We start from the raw sequence: 18,961 nt of genomic DNA, 5'->3' as shown, positions 1-18,961 counted from the left end.
GGGGGTGGCCTCCTATGCCGCGGGGTGGGGGTGGGGGGCAATTGCATAGAGACTTCTCCTCCCAAATAGGCAGGCGTGGGGCTGAAAGACAGAGTCCCGAGTCAGCCCAGCACCGCACACTTTGGGGTGGGTGGAGGTCCCACAACCGACTGCAGGACACTCCTGAGAAAGAATCTGCCACGTGTCCTTGTGCCCTGGTAACACCTGGCATTTCCCACAACCCTCTCCTGCCCTTGTCACATCCCTGCCCACCCTGGCATCCATGGGGCCTGCCTACCGGCTTGGAAACACCAGCATGGGAAGCCCAGCTGACATCCAGGCAGTGGGTGACGGTGGGGATGCAGGGAGAGGTGTCCTTGCTGGGTGTCCTGCCCCATAGGGCCTGGGCGCAGGCACCAGGCTGCGCTCACCTGGTCCTGGGCGGAGGCGGGAGCGGGCGCCTGCCCTTCCAGAGCAGCAGCAAGAGATGAATAACTTAGGGAGACCCCTGTCGCAGCACTGTCACACCATGTAGTCACTTCGTTGTGTCCTCTCCCGAGGGGTGGCAGGTCCAGCGGTGGCATCCCGAGAGTCTGAAGCATTGCCGTCTTTACCTTTTGTCTTCTTGCTTGGGTGGGTTTATTTTTATGGTGTTTTTTTCTCATTTGTCTTTTTTTTGGCCTTTTTTTTTTTTCTTTTTTTCTTCCTGTGTGTGTCTGTGTGTTTTGTCTTTTCGGCCGGGCTGGGAGTCGGCGGGGTGTTCTTGCTCGCTCTAACTTTCCACCGAAAACTGGGCCGGGGGCCGGCTGTATGGCCCCCCAACCCTGGGACGAAGGAGCAGGGCATGGGAAGAAATCTTTCTTATCCCAGATACCAGGACTGGGCGGCCCAACATGGATACACAGAGAAAGGGAGAAAGAGAGAAACTGGGGTCAGGCTCTGCCACTGCCCACACCCACATCGGCCTCACCCACCTCCCTGTTACCTGTGACCTGTCGCCCCCATCCCAGACCTGACATCACCTGCTGGGTGACCCTGGACAAGTGACTTCACCCCTGAGCAGAGCTGCTAGATAAAACACAGGAGTGAAATCTGAATTCCCTATAAACCTTTTAGTATAAGTATATCCTGTGCAACTTTTGGGATACTCTTACACTAAAACAGAAAAAAAAAGTGTTAATCCTTCATTTATCTGGAATTCAAATCTACTAGAGCACCTTGTAGTTTTGTTTGCTGATTCTGACAACAGGGAACTCTGGGCCTCTTGCTCTGAGTGTAAAATGGGCTGGGGGTGGATGTGGTCTTGCTTTACCTCCAAGTGAATCTTATGGAGGCACTGTGACCAGGACTGTTTCCTTTTCGTTTTAAACATTCTCCCATTTAATGATGCCCCCAGAACCCCTGTGAAGGAGGGATCACCCCGTTTTGCGGTGGACAAAACTGGGCTCAGAGAAGTCAAGTAATTTGGGACCATCCCATCGCACTGGCGCTGTGGCTCCGAGGCCCCCACCCCCAGGCAAGTTCAAGTTCATCTTGGCCATTACCTCATGTCTGGTTTCCACTGGCAACCAGACAGACGCTGGGCGTGGCCCTCCCTAGTGGTGGCGGGCCTCCCCTTGGCCCTTCCTCCCTCCTTCCTCCTTTCCGAGGACGGCTGCCAGGCTCTGGCCCCAGTGTTTGGGGTGGTGGAGGGGAGGGCACCCTCAACTCAGTATTTTCCCTCTCATCTGAGGGGGAAACTGAATCAGCACAGTACCAGGGGTGAGTTCCAGGCTCTGGCAACTCTCTGGCCTGGATGGGGCCTCCAGTGTGGCTTTGGGCACATGGTGGCTTAATCTCTCCGGCCCTTGGTTTACTCATCTGCTGAACGGGCGTGATGGGCTCTTGGGCAAAAAGCATTTGGTGTAGTAAAATGCTCAGCCAGGGGGATCCCATCACACATGGGAGGGGGCAGGGTGTCAGAGCCCCCGGAACTCCCTCTGAGGGCAAAAGTGACGGATGGCTCAGGGCTGGGGGGATTGATGGTGAAAGACAGAGAGTGGGGGGTTATGGCGAAGCAGGGTAATTGACCAGGGGACCTCAATGGACATTGATCAGATGGAGGGGGCACTGATGGGGGAGGGGATACTTATCAGGGGGAGGGGACGCTGATATGGGGGAAGGCAGGAGATGGAAGGGTGCACGGAGAGGCACAGAAGCCACTGCAGGCTGGGAGCAGAGGTGGGGGCTAGGGGAGGCAGAGGAAAGCAAACCTGCCAGGAATAATGAAGGCTGAGGCAGAAGTGCTGACTGGGCCAGAAATGAGAGGCCTCTAAGCTCTGAGGCCTTTGTGCAGGGGCTCTGAGAGGGGGGAGCAGGGTCTCACTCATGGCTTCCTCCTCCTCTCTTCTGCAGGGTTGGAGGCGCTGACCCTACCCAGGGACTAGGGTGCCCTTAGTCCAGTGACCCGGGGTCCAGCCTATGCAGTGCCGATGGGGTTTCCCCCCAGACCTGTCCTCCCTAGTCACCCATATTGGGGGCCTCACCTTCCCCATAACCCAGGCTCCTTGGGAGTCTCGTTAATCTGTCACCTCCTTTCTGTGCCCCTACCAACACCACTCTCAGAAAGTTCTTTCCAATTCTCAGACCTGGTTGTGTCCCTCCCTCACTTTAAACCCTTCCATGGCTCTCATGGCCCCTGGCCAAAACCTGAGTTTGAGGTTTTCCATATCCCAGCTATTTCTCCATCACCTCCAGCCTTTGTCAGTGCCAAGCTCCTGGTGGGCACCCTCATCCTTCTCTGCCCGGCCAGCCTTTGCCACTAGGATCAAACCCCTCCCTACCCAGGCAGCACCCTGGAGGCCCCCCACCTCGGAGCTTCGCTAGCCCTGTCCCACCCTCTCTGGGTCCCCAGCGACCCCCTGTCCAAGAGGGGCGACGTGAAACATGTAGAAGCAAAGGTGCTGTCCTTGCCTGCCTCAGTTTCCCTCCTTCCAGGGTGTCCGCTTGGAGTAGTCTCCTCCTTGCAAAGGTTGACAATGGAGGAGGTGAGGTAGAGGGGTGCTGGGGAAGTGTTAAGCAGGCAGGGCCCCTCCCTGTCATTTTTATTAGCTTTGGTTTCTGAAGCAATCAGGACATTCCCAGCCTCCTGTGGGGAGGGGTCTGGGGTGAGGGGGTGGGGGAAGGGAACGCCTGGCTCCCTGAGCACTGGAGGGGCAGGGGTGTCCACACCTCCAGGACTTAGAAAGGGTGGCTGTGGGGGGCCCAAAACACAAAGTGGGGAGTCCTAGGGCCACCTTGGCTTGCTGGGTGACCCTGACCAAGTGAGGCCTCTGGATTCTGGCTGGGGCTCTAAAAGGCAAGATGCTTAATATTTGGGGCACGTGAGGGTGTGTAGGGTGGTCTTGGCCTTTCAGTGCCCTTTCTGGATGAAATTGGTCCCCTAACACTCCAGACCCTTCAAAGGCTCCCTGGGAGGTGCCCAAGGCCAGGAGAGACGGAGGTTCAGAGTGGGTAAAGCAGGGCTGGGTGTGAGACATGGGCCAGGAGGGAGAGGGATGGCCGGGCTCACCCCACACACTTTATACACTTTGAGCTGTAACCAGGCCTGCCTCAGAGGGTCCCCAGGAGGCCAAGCTGTGACAGGCAGTTCCATGGGCCTGGTCAGAATGGCTGATTCTGGTCTTAGCTGAGGATGGGACATGTGGTTACTTCTTTACTTCCTCTCCACCCCTGCCTGTAGACTCTGATGCAGGGACCTTCCCACAGTGGCTGAAGGGTCCAAACATGGCACCTAGGACCCCACAAATAACCCACGCTCTGTGGTTCTGGTGATTAGAAGCTGCTGGAGAGCCCTGCGCGGGTTTCTCTGTGCCTGAGCCTCAGACAGCCTGTAGGAACTGGTGCGGCCTTTGGGCTATTTTACATTCTGCAACCCCACCCCAACACACTGAGAAATGGGTGCTCCAGGGTCCAGCCACCCCCCTAGGACACTGATTGCCAACACACTCCCGGTCTGCACATGGCACAGATTCGGACCCTGACCTGAGATCAGGTGTCAGGGCACATGGGCTGTGGGCTGAGGCTACCTCCCACTCCACCAGAAGCTGGAAGCCAGTCTCAGTTCTGGACCCATAGGGGCTGTCCCCGACTACTGTGCAGCCTCAGGCAACTTACTCCTCCTCTCTGAGCCTCCTGGTCTTGTCCTCAGGTGGCCTTCCTCCCCCGACCCTGGGAAACGTTCAGCTGCAGTAATGCCAACTCTGCCTCTGCCGCTCCTGCCCTGCCTTGCAGGCTGGAGTCTGGGGTGGGGGTGTGCATGCTTTACTGAGTGACCCACCCCTACCCCCCCGCCGCCACAGGCTGCCTCACATTCCCCTCCTGCTCCTGGCATTCTGGAGTCCTCTGCCACCCCCAGCCCTCTTCCATGGTCCTGCTGGCCGGCGGCATGGAAAGGGATGAGGGCTGAGGGGTTGACATGCTGTGTGATCCTGGGCAAATCCCCTTGCCTCTGAGGGCCTCAGTCTCCCCATCTGTACAAATGGGCCTGGGGTGGCAAGAGCCCATGAAGGTCTCCCAATAGGAAGTTGTAGGCAGGGTTTTGGGCCATGGCTATATTCGAGGCTCTGGAAGGGTATGGGAGGCTGGTCCCCCTGCCACACTTGACCACCATGCTAGGGGTTCAGCGGGGGAAGAGGATTGGCACGGGATCCAGCAGGCTGGCCTCTCCCTGTGCGCCCAGGCCAGCCCCTCTGCCCTGGACCTCCCTTCCCCCCACCAGCCGGCCTATCGGCCCCTACCTGTGCCTGATAAATGCCCGCTGGATCCCTTGGTCCTAATCCCACATAGGAACGGTTTGCAGGGGACGTGCCGGGCGTAGAGTAGGCTGCAGGGAGGAGAGAGACCGAGAGCCCGTTAGAGAAGGGGGCCGCGTGGGAGCACCCAGAGAGGGTGGCCGCTGCCCAGGGTCAGAAAGAACCCAGCGCCCTCCCCAAGCCAATCTGGGCACCCAGAAAAGCCCACAGTCGTGGGCCCCTGGGGTCATAAGGGAGGGGCATCTGCTGGGAGCAAAGGCACAGGATGAAAGATTCAAATTCAGAAACCGCCTGTGAATTACTCAGGGTATTCCACTACCTGGTCCATCCTGCAACCGTGGCCTTGCATCCCACACGGGGCGCCATCAAATATTGAGGGTGTTTTATTTATTAATTTTCCTCCTAGAGAGGCATGGAAGGCTGGGTGCTTGCATATACACACACACACACATATATATATATATTTTAGTCTCACCAATTTTGTTGGTAAGTGAATAATTCACAGTTGGGTGCCGCAGGGGGTCAGGGGTCTCAGACAGGCTGGGACTGGGGTGGTGGGAGGGTCCCCACATTGTCTCAGTCAGGGTGGAGGTAAGTGGAAGGCGGTGAGGATCGGGGGCTATGGGGAAGAGCAGGGTGGGCTTACAGTGAAGAACCCAGTGCAGGGAAAGAGAGGGAATCCATGTTTACTCAGTATCTATTGAGTGTCTATTTGTGCGCCAGGCACTGCGCATAATCCCATCTAACACTCAGCAGTCTCAGTGAAGTCAACGTAACTGTCCCCATTCCACAGAAGAGAAAGTAGAGTCGGTGGTCACCAGCGCCACACACTGACTCTACTCTGCACCTGACAACACACTAAGTGTTCTCCCTGATCTACTTGTGCCACTCTGTTCTATGAGTCTGGTACGGTGACTGTCCCATTTTTTGGCTGAGAAACTGAGGCTCAGAGAGGGGAGGACATTTGCCCAAGATCACACAGGGAGAGCTGTAGCGGCTGGCTTTGAACCCAGCATCCACCACTGCATTTGGTGTTCAGACACTGTCCCTCTGTACTGGAAGCTGCCCTGGGTCTTGGCAGGCAGTGGATGCGGTCAGGGGAGGGGAAGGAATGCTGGGGGCAGGGGGTGCTGCATGCAGGGAAGGGGGCCAACAGGGCCCAGAAGGAACTGCTGGCCCCTCCTGCTCAGGTGGGGTGAGGAGTTTCATTTGGGGAATGAGGGAGAGAGCCAGTCAAAAAGCGGGTAAAGGGCAGAATGAGATGGTGGGGAAAAGTCTGGGGGCTCTGAGACTGTCTGCCCAGGGCCCCTGATTGGGGTGGCTTGGCCTGAGAGGAGGCAGGATGACACTCTGGGTGCTAAGGCAGGTGGCCCCAAGCAAGGCAGCCTGGAAAAACATGGATGGCCTACCCAAGCCTGCTCTGGGGTCCAGGGAGAGACTGGGCATAGAGCCCCCATTGACAGGGTAGACCCCAGTATGGGAAATCTGGGAGCAACTTCCCAGCCTGAAGCAGCCCTGGATGGGGGGAATGCACTGGGAGCCAGTGAGCTGTAATCTGGAGCCACATCCAAAGGGTGGAAACTTCTAGAAGGTGAAGAGACCAACCCATGGCCTTCTGCCAGGCTACCACCTAGAACCATGACTAGAAAGTGGAAGGTTGTAGAAGGTGAGAAGACCAACCTAGAGCTTTCAACCAGAGTACCGCCTGGAGCCACATCCAGAGAGTGGGAAGTTCTAGAAGACAAGGTGGCTCAATGAGGAATGAGGGCCTTCCAGGGTCAAGCAGGCAGGTGGGAATTGTCCCATCTATAGGTGTGGCTCAGCCCAGGTCACTGGCAAGAACACGGCCTACTTTTGTCCCCCTCCCCCAAGAATTTAGAACTCTGGAATTTTTATGTGAAATGTCCTGATTTGAACACAAGGACAGATTCTCACTTTCCACAAAGGGAATCTGGGGGCTGGGTAAGGCCCTTAGGCCACCAGTTGGAGATCTTCATCTATTGCCTGCTACTTTTTTGCACGGAGGAGGGCTTAGGGGTGCAGAATGGGCACATGGGGACTCCATGCCACTTGGCCAATCAGGGCAGACTGCAGACCTGCCCCTGCCATTTCCTAAGGCTGCTCTGCCCCGACCCTGTGACCCACCCCCCAGGCCTTAATCTGGGGACCCACCAAACTCGCCAGTACCCACCAGGCCAGGCCTGAGCCCCCTACCCCAGCAGTCGGGGAGGGGAGTGGAGGGGGCCCCTTAGGGACGCCCGCCCTGCCACGGGCACTGCTTCCCGAGTGCTTACAGGGCGAGGTCGGCGACGTGCTTCCTCCCTCGGAGGTGGGTTTGGTGGCAGGGGGGAGCACCAGCCGCGGCAGCCCGGGGGGCGGGGGTGCCAGCATCTGAGCAGAAAGGCAGTGACTGGACATTTTGAGCTGACCACTTCCATTTAACTGGGGGGAACAGAGAGACAGGTGGTTAAGGCGGCGGTGCCCCCTCACCTCGGGCTGCCGTCCTCAGCCTGCCTGGGGGACAAGGCTGGCATGTCCGGACGAGTTTGGTGGGTACTGCGGGCCCCGCAGACCTTTAGCATCCTGGGACCATACTGCCTTCATCTCCTCAAGTCACTTTGTATTCGCTCACTTTCCTTCCACGTCATGCCTCCTTGCCCTAAACAACATGGGTCCACCTCATGGATGGTCTGTAGGCTTTTCCTCATTACCAGGACCTACCATCCACCACCATGCCTGCAGTTCCAAAATCCGCAAAGCCCTGAACACTGGAAGCTTATTGTGGAAGTTTGGCAAAAGCCAGCCTGAGCTACAGCCATATGACGATTTGATTTCAAAGCACTTCATAAAATATATGCCGTCAATTCTAACATCTGAAAAAGCCTGAATGGATCCCCGCCATGCACAAAACCTTTTAAAATAGAGGATCCATGTCAGAGAGTCACCCGAGGCAGCCCAGGGCCCCAGGGAAGTTGTCTGGAGCCTTAGCATGGGCAGGGTGCCCTGTGGGGCGGAGGGGAGGTCTGGCCCCCCAACTCACCGGTCCAGGTTGCTGACTGGCTGGGTCACAAGCCAGCGAGACGAGATCTTTGAGCGGATCCTGGGGATTGAGGTGAGGTGGGTAGCGGATAGCCGTATGTGGGAAGTAGGTGGAGGCCGTCTGGGGCAGGATGGAGGTCGTGGGGAAGTGCAGAGCTGAGGATGGGTGAGGGCTCCGGGCGATCCCTGTGGAGATAGGGAGGGGATGGTCACCAAGGACTCAGGCCAGCTCACTCTGCTCCCTGTTACGTTAGTGAGTCAGGCCTGCATCTCAGTGCATTTAATAGTAATGACAGCAGCAAGACCTAGCAGTGCCTGACACAGGCCAGGCCATGTTGTCATTCACACGTCCAAAAGTGCTGACTTTCAGGGAAAACCTTTGGGGTTCTGGTGTCATCGCTTTAAAAAAAAAAAAAAAAAAAAGGCCGGCTGAGTGGTGCGTTGGTGAAGAGCTGGCTTGGGATGCCAGAGGGCCCCAAGTTCGGATCCCACATATGAGGGCCAGTGACACTGCCCTCTACAGCTAAGATGCTGAACAACAGCTCAACCTGGAGCTGGGCTGCCGTGAGTCGCCGGCGATGGTATAGGCTGCAGCCCCTGCTGCAGTGGGCTGCCATAAGCTACCGTGTGTGGCCGGCAGCCAGCATGAGCAGCCAGCAGCTGGTGTGAGCTGCCAAGAGCCGCTGTGAGCGGCCGTCCAGAGGCCGGTGACCGATCTGCCTCACCCAGGAAGAGTGCAATGATAATACCAACATGGGCCAGTGAAGCAACATCCTCTACAGCTAGACTTAAGAACAAAAGGACAGCAACTTGTCTGTTCCCCTCCCCCAATTCCCCAATAAAATCTTTAAAAAACAACAACAACAGAGAATGATGACATGGTGGCTTTCAGAGGTTATGTCCCCGCCCCAGGCCACACAGCAAGCAGGTAGGCGACCCAGGGTTCCAGCCCAGGCTGGTCTGGCCCTATGGCTCTTTCTGTAAAGGGCAAGGTGATCAATATTTTTAAATTTTATTATTGTTTTTTTATTTTATTGGGGAGCAGCCATGGTCATTGGTTACACATTGCTTTTCATGCTACAATGGCATAGCTGACTCATCTAAGGAGGGCGCAGCTCACAGTGGCCCATGCAGGGATCAAACCAGCAATCTTGGTGCTATCAGCACCCGCTCTAACTAACTGAGCTAACCTAACCGGTCACCCTCTAAATTGAGATATAATTTGCATACTATAAAATTCACCTTTTTAAAGTGTATAATTTTCTTAGCACATTCAACCATCACTATAATCTCTTTTAGAAAATTTTCATCATCCCCAAAAGAAGCCCACCACCCCCCACCCCAGCCCCTGGCAACTGCTAACCTACGTCCTGTCTGTGGACATGCCTGTCTGGACATTTCACATAAACGGAATCACACACTGAGTGGCCTTGTGTGTCTGGCTTCTCTCATTTAGCACCGTGTGTTCAAGGTCCACCCATGTTGTAGTCAGTGTCAGCGCCTCCCTCCTTTTCATGACCAAATAACATTTCATTGTGGTATTTGCTTTTTTTCTTTTTTTAAACAATTCAGTGATTTTTATTATACTCATTCTCTAATTCCAGAACATTCTCACCCCCAAAAGAAGCCCTGTGCCCATTTGAAGTCACTCTCCCTTCCTCTCTCTCTCTAGCCCCTGGCCAGATAAGAAACATTTTTGGCTTTTCAGGCCATAAGATCTCTGCTGCAGTTATTCAACTCTGCCATCATAGCCTGAGCGCTGCCTCAGACTAATGTAAATGAATGGGTGTGGCTGTGGGCCAATAAAACTTTACTTTATTTATAAGAACAGGCACCATGGGCTGTGCTTGGCCAGCCACTGGCCTAAACTACTGTGCTGTGTTGATTTTTGTCCACCTCCCTGTATGGACCTAAATCATTATCATCGTAACAATGGGGTAACGCAATCAAGAGCTTGCCATGACTTAACTCATTCTGTCCTAATGACAGCCCTGGGAAGGGAAGTCTCAACTGACAGGTGAGCACAGGGAGGGCCAGGTGCAGAGTGACTGGCTCAGCTCATACCCCGTGGTTGCTGGAGTCTGTCTCCCTCTGCTGTGAGTGTGACACTTCCTGTCCATGTGGCTGGGGGTGCCCCTGTATCACCTGCGTGGCCTGCCTTCTTCTGTGACCACCTGAAACCATTGTCTGTCTGTGGGTTGCTCAAGTGTGACATAGGGAAGCAGGCTGAAGGGTGAGCCACAGGCATGTGCACCTCCTTCTCATGCAAAAGGGGAAACTGAGGCTCACAGGGACAGTTAGGCACTGGTGCTTTCCACCAGGCACTTCCAGGCTTCCTTGCCCAGCAGGGAGGCTGTAGCAATGGGATATGAGGGGCGTGATCAGAGAGCCGGGCTGCCCCTCCCTGCCTGGGCCCTTGGTGCTCACCACTGTGCACGGCGATGACGGGCCGGTGGTGCTGGGTGAAGCTGGAGAGGCGCGGCGAGTCCTGGGGAGACGGGCTGTTGAACGGTGACTTGTCCATCTCTGTTTTCTTCACCGGGGACGAGATGCCTGTGTGGGAAGAAGCCTGAGGATCACAGGGCTGTGGGCACCCCTGGCTTCCCCGCAGGGCCCTGCCCCTTTCTCCCAGCAGCCTGTGGGCAAGGGCTGGGGGCCCATTTTATAGACAGAGCAAACAGGCTCAGAGCAGAGAAGGGGTCCATGGCCTTAATGCCAATATGGGCCCCTGATATCACAACCTGGCCCCCTACCTCCTCTCCTTCCAGAGACAGGTCCCCCCAGGGGATGCCAGAGCCCTGGAGAAGGCAGCAGCGTGAGCAGAGGGGAGGGGAGGGCCCTGGCAAGCTGAAAGGACACAGACAAGCCTCTGAGCAGCTGTACTCACATTCCCTCCACCTTACTGGGGGAAGGAAGAGAACCTTCCTTTCAGGGTCATCGCGAGGACTAAATGAGATACATGTAAAGCCATTAGACCAGAGCCCAGAGCACACCCACTTGCTGGAATTACTTGCTAATTGTCATTCCTCTTAAGACGGAGCTTCACTACCTCCCCTTCCCTGGCCCCGAAGAACCCTGACAGCTTAGCCCCCTTGTACCTTCCTGAATGAATGAATGAATGAATAAATGGTTTAAATGGGGAAATATAGAATCCATGGAGACCCCGGTACAGAGAGAACACTGGCTCATGATACAGAAGATGTACCATACCAGTACAGATGTAACACCAGTGTTAGGCACACATTAGCCGTGAAGAAACATGAGCGCCCCTTGCCCTCCACCCTGCACCCCCATCTTTGCCATCCTCTGGATATGAGAGCTAAGGATGGTGGTGAGCCCTCCAAAATGCAGAGTCCTGGGCCCAGCCCCTTTCCTGGAATTGGAATCTCAGGGAAGTGGGGCCCAGAGAAGGGTATATTTAGAAAGTATTTTAAATATTTATTTTAGGATGAAATGCACCCACTGAGGCCATGGTTAGGGGTTTGACTTTCCTGCCACCCAGCACAAAGTCCCCTGCTCCAGGGTCTGCTCCTCAGCACTGCTGACATCACGGCAATCCTGGGCACTGTGGGGTGCTGAGCAGACTCCCGGACCCCACCCACTTGATGCCAGGAGCTGCCCCCCATGTGACAACCACATATGTCCCTAGACATGGCCCAGTATCCCCTGCAGGAGGAGTCCCCCTGGTTAGAACCTCTTGCCCTCCTCTGAGGTATGCTGTCACTGTTTCTGGGGTCTCCTCCCATGGTTCTGTGGGTAGGCACCCGGACACGTGCCCCAGCCCTGTCCCACCCAGCATGCTGCAACACCCTTCCCCTCGTGGCATTTCCACATAGGGAGCTTCCTGTCCTAACAGCACAGCTTGGGGTGAACCAGATCTGAGAACCAGGCTCCCTGATGGCCACTCGGGCTGTTAACTGCTTTTGCTGTTACAAACCCCACTGCTCTAGATGGCCCTGAGGACGCACCATGCTGCGTGAGTGAGCATGTCCTGGCACGTGAGTTGGCAGGGTGGAGGGAGTCAGGGCCCATGCTTTCCCAGGAAACAGGAGCTGGTGGGACCGAGGACTACTGGCAGGGGAGGAGGCTGGTCCTGTGGGGATGGGGGTGGTGTGTGTGTGTGTGTGTGTGTGTGTGTGCAGGAGGAGTGGCAGGCTGCAGCAAAACGAGGTTAGGGCTGTCAGATGCTCACTTAGGAGGATTTCCTAGAACATCCTGTCCTGGGTGGAAATAGCCTGGTGTGGCCCCGCCTCCCAGAGCTTTCTGAGATGGGGCCTGCAGGAGCCAGGACAGATGGGAACCTGGCGGGCGATGCAAGAACAACCCTTTGTGCTCCCGGGCAGGCTCCAGAGGGCCCTGAGCATGCACCCCGGCATCTGGGCATCCCCCGTTTGTTCAGCAAACAGGCCTGTAATGCCCCAATTACAGAGGCACTGCTGTCCAGTCAACACAATGCCTGTATGTCCCCCATCTAAGCCCCTGCCTCTCCATTTAACCTGTAATATTGCCCCCATCTGAGTGGCCATCTTTTTCTCAACACACAAATCTATAGGTCCCCATCCGAGCATCCTGTATGCCCCCACTGAAGGTATGCACCTTAATGAACATGCATGCCATGCCTGTCTGTCCCCACTGATGCACATACTCTGCAATGAACAAGTAGGCCTGTATAGCTCTCATCTGAGCATCCATCCATTTGCACCACAAACCAGGCGTCTGCACTAGAATGCCAGCTCTACTGGGGAAGGAGTCCACTCTAGCTGACCGCTGGGTCTCCAGGGCCTCAGAATACATGGTCAGTGAGAGTGTGAGGTGAATGGATGGAGTGCTTAGTTCTGCTGAGACCAGCCATCGTTCAGTGAGCATTTACTATGTGTAAGGCCTCTCTCCCTTGGCACTGCAGGTACAGGGGCTGGGTCACTCTCTATGGGGCTGTCCTGGGCACTGTGGGGTGCTGAGCACTATCCCTGGCCCCCACCCACTCAATGCCAGGGGCATCCTCAGTCAGTCATGACAACCACAGATGTCCCTAGATATTGCCCAGTATCCCCTGGGGGCAGAACCACCCCAGTAAAGACCCTTTTCAAGGTCTTGGGCAGAGCACTCTGAGTCTGCTCTGATGTCATCCTCACAACTACTCCATGCAGGGCTTATAGGAATCACCCCCATTTCACAGATTTGGATACAGAGGCCTGAAGGGAGAAGTCACTTGCCCAAGGCCACAGAATCAACAAGTGGTGGAGCTGGGATTCAAACCTAACTCTAATTCCACAGGCCAGGATCCACCACCCCCTTTTGCCCTTCAAGTTCAAACAGAGACAGGGAAGGCGCCCCCCTCGCCCCAGGAGGGGGGGGGGGATTGCCTGCTTCACTATAATAACCACCTATATGTGGGCCCTATGCCCCCTGCAGGAGGGCTGCAGAAGCAGCAAAAGCAAAGCACCCTGTGAGCTGTGTAGAGGTTGCCCTTTTTCTGTCCTGCTTGGATGGGTAATCAAGGAAGGCCTCAAGAGACGGTGGCCAGAAGGAAAAAGGGCACTCCTGGCCCAGGAATGGAGGGGACAAAGGCATAGAGACTGGCTCATGAGGCTGCTGGGGTCTTGCCTGGGTGGGGCTGGCATGATACCCCCCAGACCTCTGCCCCTCCTAAGCACCAGAGTGTGGCTGTTGGGGGTGTGGGGTTAGCTAAGTGCTGCTCACAGTAGCCACAGCAGAGGAAGGGAGAGTGCTCTAATTAGCTTAACCCCCTTAATGAGCAGCTAATTGGGGGCTGTCTAGACAGGAAGATGGAGGAAGCCAGGCGGAGGAGAGAGAAGGAGGGGTAGGGTGAAGGAGGGAGAGGAGGCAGAGGAGACACAAATCCATCTCCCCCACTAGGCTGTGAGCACCTGCAGGGCAGGGACAGGCATACAATAGGGGTTTTGCTGAGGCTGTCACAGGAGGGAGTGAGTTTGCCATCACCCGAGGCAACCAATGGAAACTAAAAGGGGACAGGCCCCCTGTGACATTCCCTCCCAGCTCCAGGATTCCTCATCACACACGTGATGCTGGTACAGGTTTCCTCCTTGTCCTCCCCCAATGCTGTCACTCCATTCTCAGGGCAGGAAGGTCAGACCAAGCCCCAGTGACTTGCTCTAACACTTCCTTCCTTTTAAAGTTTTTTTTCTTTTTTTGAGCTTCCTAAATAGAAAGCTTGGTTCTTTTATTTCCAACTTTCCTCTTTTCCTAACCAATAGACTTAGGCTATAATTTTCCCTCTCAGGGATGCTGTGCTTACATCACGGAGGCTGTCTTTCAGCTCTAAATGGTATATACTTTATATGCAGACAGCCTCTTCAATCACAGAGTTAATGAGGAAAGCTTGTGAATACCAAATCAGTAAATGACAGGGCAGAAGTCTCCTAATATCTGTTCTACACTTCTTCTTTAGTTACAGAACCCTTACATTTGCCCCAAATAAGACTATAGTTCCCAGTGTCCCTCGGTAGCAGAGTATGTGGCCACATGACTACCTCAGGGGCACAGAGAGAAGCAGAAGAGGTAAGTGCATCTTTTGAGAATTATTCTCAAAAGGAAGAGGACATGCCCAGACTTGACCCTTTATTTTTCCTGCTAGCTGGAATGCAGATAAGAAGGCTGGAGCTCCAGCAGTTATCTTGGACCATGAGGTGGGACTGAAAACCACATTCAGTGGAGCATAAGGCAGGAGCTTAAGTCACTTACATCACACTTGCCCATGGGTCTGCTGATAGCTGGCCATTTACTTGTGAGAGAAATATACTCTCCTTTTGGGTTTTCTGTTTCTCACAATCAAACTTAAAGCTTATTGAATACAGAGTCTTTATAGAGACAAGCCTGACAGAGACGGGGAACCCACAGATAGAACTATAGACACTAAGACCCATAAATTAGAGACTAATAAATACAGACAGGTCCTTCCTGAGTTAGGTACCTTCTCTGGAAGCTCACACCATGGAAGAGGGAGAACACCTGGGACCTCAACTGTCAAAACCAGATGTGTTAGAGACTGATTCAAAGAGATGGGAATTTTATAGACAGGAGCAACAATAAACTCTCCTGTTTCCTTGGCACTTGTCATGTGCCAGACCATTGCTTTATGCACATTCTACCATTTCCTCCCTCTGACTTTCTGAAAGATGAGTTATCTCATCAGTCCCGTTTTGGATGAGAAAACTGAGGCTCAGAGAAGTAACCTGCTCAAGGTTACACAGCCCACACAGTGAGTCAAGGGCAGAGCTGGGATTTGAACCCAGGTCTCTATGATGCCTAAACCTGCCCTTTTTCATTGTTAACGTTATGTTGCTTTTTGAGAATCCTGTAGTTATAGCACTTTGTATAGGCAGATCTTTATAAAAAAGAGGGTTCTACAGGGATAGGACGGAGGAAGAGAGGAGGAGGGGAAGAGCAAAGGAGCAAACAAATCCCAAGGTTTACTGGGTGCTTATTATGTGCCAGGCCTGTTTTAGGGACATCAGATGTATTAATTCACTTACTCTCCACAAATCTATGACGTGGGTACTGTAGGTATTAACATCCGCATTTCACACATGAGGAAACTGAGGCTCGGAAAGGTAGGATCACCAGGAAGCTGTAAGAGCTGGTGGACTCCAGTCCACATTCGTAAGCACTAAGCTATCCAGTGGGGTGAACCCTTGATAAGGCAAAAAGGACTAGATACAGCAATGCTTCTAAAGTTGGGGGGCACAGACCCTGCTGAGAATCTGAGGAATGACAAGAATGCCCTCCCAGTGTAATGCAAGCCTGTGGGCCACTTCGCACACCATTTCCGGACAGTCACAGATGTGGCCAGCTAGAGAGCAGAACCTTAAGGCAAAAGAGATGAAAATGAGAACCACGGTGAATCTTAAGGCAAAAGAGATGAGACTGAGAACCGCAGTGGATATGGGGACCCCAAAGACGGGAAATCTTTGGAGAAAGCCCTTGGGGAGACAATATGTAAACAAAAAAACCCCAGGAGCTAGCGCTCAACAGAAAAGAGATTCTATTAAACTGCTGACACTACAGAAAAGGAACCCCACGAGAAAGAGTCTGGAGAGGACCCTGTGAAGACAAAACAGTAACAGAACAAAATCCCCCTGGCAAAAGGACCCTATGAGAAAAGAGACAGGGCTCCTACAGAACTGGAATCTCACGGGTAAGATCCCATTAAGATGGAATGTCGTAAATACAGGAACTCCACGGAGGACCCCAATAAGGGATCCTACATCTCAAGACTCTCTAGGGGGGGGGGTCCTTCTAGATGAGGTCTATGGCAGGCCCCAGAAAGAAGCACCCTGTTGATCAGAATCCCTGAGTCAATTCTGTGGATCAAGTACCGCACAGAGATGGGTTCCTCACAGGCAGAGGGCAGGAAAGTCGGGAAAGAGACAGACTGCGCCCTCCCGGGCCTGAGCGGAACCAAAAAAGCTCCGGGAACGTGAGCCCGGACTTTACTTCCAACCGCGCGCAGCTCGTGTAACTACAACTCCCAGGAGACCAAACGGTTTTTAGGCCCGCATTCTGCTCCCTGGCGCTCACGCAGTGCCTGCCGGAATACGTAGTCCCCGCCGCCGTAACCCCGACGGAAGGCCGGCTCCACCCCTTCACCCAGCCCCACCTCCTTCCATGTCCTCCGTCCAGTTTCGGCTGCTACTCGTGGGAGAGCTGGGTGAGGTGTAGTAATCACCGCTGGGGCTCGTGTCCACATCTTCCTCCATGGAGCCCGATTTGTGCCGCTTGCTCCTAAGGGGTGAGAGAAGCAGAGCACAGGCTGGTTACCACAGAGAGGCGGGCGGAGGCGGCGGGCTTTGCTAACTTCCGGTCCCTAGAGGGTGGGGCGAGAAGAGTGCTCTCGCGAGACATCATGGAAGCCGCGGACTTGCAGCCAGTTTTATTAACACCTGTTTCAACCTGCCTGTTGCTTGGATGGGACATCTGGGGTCAGAGGCTGGGACGGACTCACAGCAAGCTTGCAGGGTGCAGACTAAAGCCCTGAAGACCTGGCCGGTCACTTGGTCTACTGTAATCCTCAGAACAACCCAGTAGGATTATGATCCCATTTTACAGATGAGGAAACTGAGGCAAACACAATGTGACCAGCTCAAGATAACACAGCATATGTCATCATGAGCCGGTGGCTATTCCCATGGAATCTCTCAAGGGCTGGGCCTGTAGGATTCAAGCCTAGAGTGGGGTGTCAGGGCTAGGGAAAGAGGCACTCAGGGCTGAGTTTTGAAGGATGAGGAGGAGTTTCCCAAGTGGAGAGTGAAAACAGGCATTGCAGGGAGAGGAATGAATCAGCTGGGGCCAGATGGAGGTGGGTGAGGGGTAGTGAAATGCCCAGAGGTGGGGATCCAGTCACATACCCACTGGAGGAAGTACTGGGTAGCGTTCTTCTCATGCCGGTGCTGGCTGGATTCAGGTCATATGCCAGATGCCCCTGCAGCTCCCCCAGGGAGAAGTTGGGTCCTGTTCCTGTCACCACAGGTGCTGCAGAAAATGACAGAGAGGAGAATGAGGGAGGGAGCAAGGTCCACGGCTGCAGTTGGCCCTAGAGGGGTGGGGAGAGTGGGGCAGGCGGTCAGAACGAGAACCCCTTCCCAAATTGGCCTGATTCCTAATTTGGCAGAAACTGGTTTTATTCAATGGATCAGAAGACTAAAGCCATCAAGATAGGCCAAGGTAGTACTGTGAGGCAGAGGCATAGCCAGAGCTGGAGGCCAAGTTTCCCAGTGCTCCCAGAGGCCACGCTCTGCTGATCTGTATGGGAGGGTGATGGTCAGTTAAGCAGAACTCTCTGAGGTGGGATTCAAACGGGGGTGTCTGAGGGAGTGGAATGGGTCCCAGGTATTTTCATAGGGAAGCAAAGTGGGTAGGGGAGGTAGAGCCCTCTGGGGTCCGCTCCTGGGATAGAGTAGGGGAGGCCCCAGGAAGGAGGGATGCTGAGCAGAAGGTTCTTTAGCCCCTCCACCCAGCATGAGCGTCTACTTCCTGGGGAAGAGCGTGTCACCTTGATCTTGGGCTCTTCCTAGGATACTGCCCTTCCTAGGAACCTTGGCTTGGTGGTGATGGGGTGGCTGGAGAAGATGGGGGGGAGGAGGGGGTGGGTTCCTTCCTCCTCCCTGAGCCAGTCTCCTCTCCCTGAGTTCTTCTTGGAGTCTCCTTCTCTCCAATGCCACTCGCCCTATATGAGCCCCTCCCCTCACCAGGTCCCAGCCCAGAGTGGGTGGGGACACTCACTCCGGGACACTTGGATGAGCTCTGTGACACTGAACACACCAGAGGTGATGAAGCTCTCCTGGAAGTCAGTCGTATCTGGAATAGAGAGATAAAGGGGATCAGCGGGTCTGTTTCCCTCCTCGACACCTTGGAGCTGCCCAGACTCTGGGGGCTGGACCCAGCCTGGGCAGTCACCCCGTCCACCCACTGCAGCCCTGCAGTGGGGAGCCAGCCAGCTAAGCCCCGCTGATTCAATGGAGTCCCTCCACTCTCACACAGCTAGAGCACACGTTCTTAGTATCCTCAGCCAGTCTCCCCTTCTCTGGGTGGGTCCCATATCCAGCCTCGCCTTCATGTGGGACTCCCCGTCCTGTAGCAGGCTGCAAGCAGAGGCTGGACCTGGGTTCAAATCTCAGCTCGGCTGCCCACTTGGCTGTGATCTTGTGCAAATCCCTTCCCCTCCCTGAACCTTGATGATCCCTAATCACGAAAATGGGGTCCACACACCCTGTCATCTAGGCAGCTGTGAGATTTGAAACAAACTACATAGGAGGGGTGGGCTTGCTTTCTTTGCATCACTCATCATCCCAGGCAACACTGCTGTTTCATATCCTCCCTCCAGACTGGGAGCTCAAGAAAGGCAGGGATGTCTCTGCCCAAGCCCAGCCATGTTCCCAGTGCCTAGACTAGAGCCTGCCAAATGGGCTCAGAATCACAAGCTGAATGGATGATCCATTTAACAGGTAGCAGTTAAAATCCTGTGTCCCGGGCCGGCCGTGTGGCGTGTTGGTTAAGAGCTGGCTTGGGATGCCAGAGGGCCCAGGTTCGGATCCCACATATGAGGGCCAGTGACACTGCCCTCCACAGCTAAGATGCTGAACAACAGCTCAACCTGGAGCTGGGTTGCCGTG

General features: G+C 54.6%; 1 protein-coding gene across 9 annotated transcripts in view; it reads right to left on the bottom strand.

Annotated features, from left to right (window-relative positions):
* Nucleotides 1–649: 649 nt before the first annotated feature.
* Nucleotides 650–18,961, bottom strand: part of NFIC (nuclear factor I C) — a 63,940-nt gene continuing 45,628 nt past the window's right edge. For 2 of the 9 annotated variants that reach the window (XM_019653419.1, XM_019653418.1), the window contains exons 4-11: nucleotides 18,072–18,146; nucleotides 17,198–17,321; nucleotides 16,450–16,574; nucleotides 10,239–10,364; nucleotides 7,813–7,997; nucleotides 7,067–7,214; nucleotides 4,758–4,843; nucleotides 650–858 (exon numbers count right to left, since the gene is read on the bottom strand). In XM_019653419.1, coding sequence (XP_019508964.1) covers nucleotides 841–858; nucleotides 4,758–4,843; nucleotides 7,067–7,214; nucleotides 7,813–7,997; nucleotides 10,239–10,364; nucleotides 16,450–16,574; nucleotides 17,198–17,321; nucleotides 18,072–18,146 — 887 coding nt within the window. In that variant the 3' untranslated portion in view covers nucleotides 650–840. Of the gene's footprint in view, nucleotides 859–4,134; nucleotides 4,260–4,757; nucleotides 4,844–5,140; nucleotides 5,392–5,411; nucleotides 6,507–7,066; nucleotides 7,215–7,812; nucleotides 7,998–10,238; nucleotides 10,365–16,449; nucleotides 16,575–17,197; nucleotides 17,322–18,071; nucleotides 18,147–18,961 lie in introns of those variants that run through there. The other 7 variants (XM_019653416.1, XM_019653417.1, XM_019653421.1 and 4 more) reach the window with 7 other exon arrangements.

Source organism: Hipposideros armiger, unplaced genomic scaffold (genome assembly GCF_001890085.2).
Source record: "Hipposideros armiger isolate ML-2016 unplaced genomic scaffold, ASM189008v1 scaffold_202, whole genome shotgun sequence".
NCBI lineage: Eukaryota > Metazoa > Chordata > Mammalia > Chiroptera > Hipposideridae > Hipposideros > Hipposideros armiger.
The sequence above is the reverse complement of the archived record's forward strand: the minus strand, read 5'-3'. Positions and strand labels throughout refer to the sequence as shown.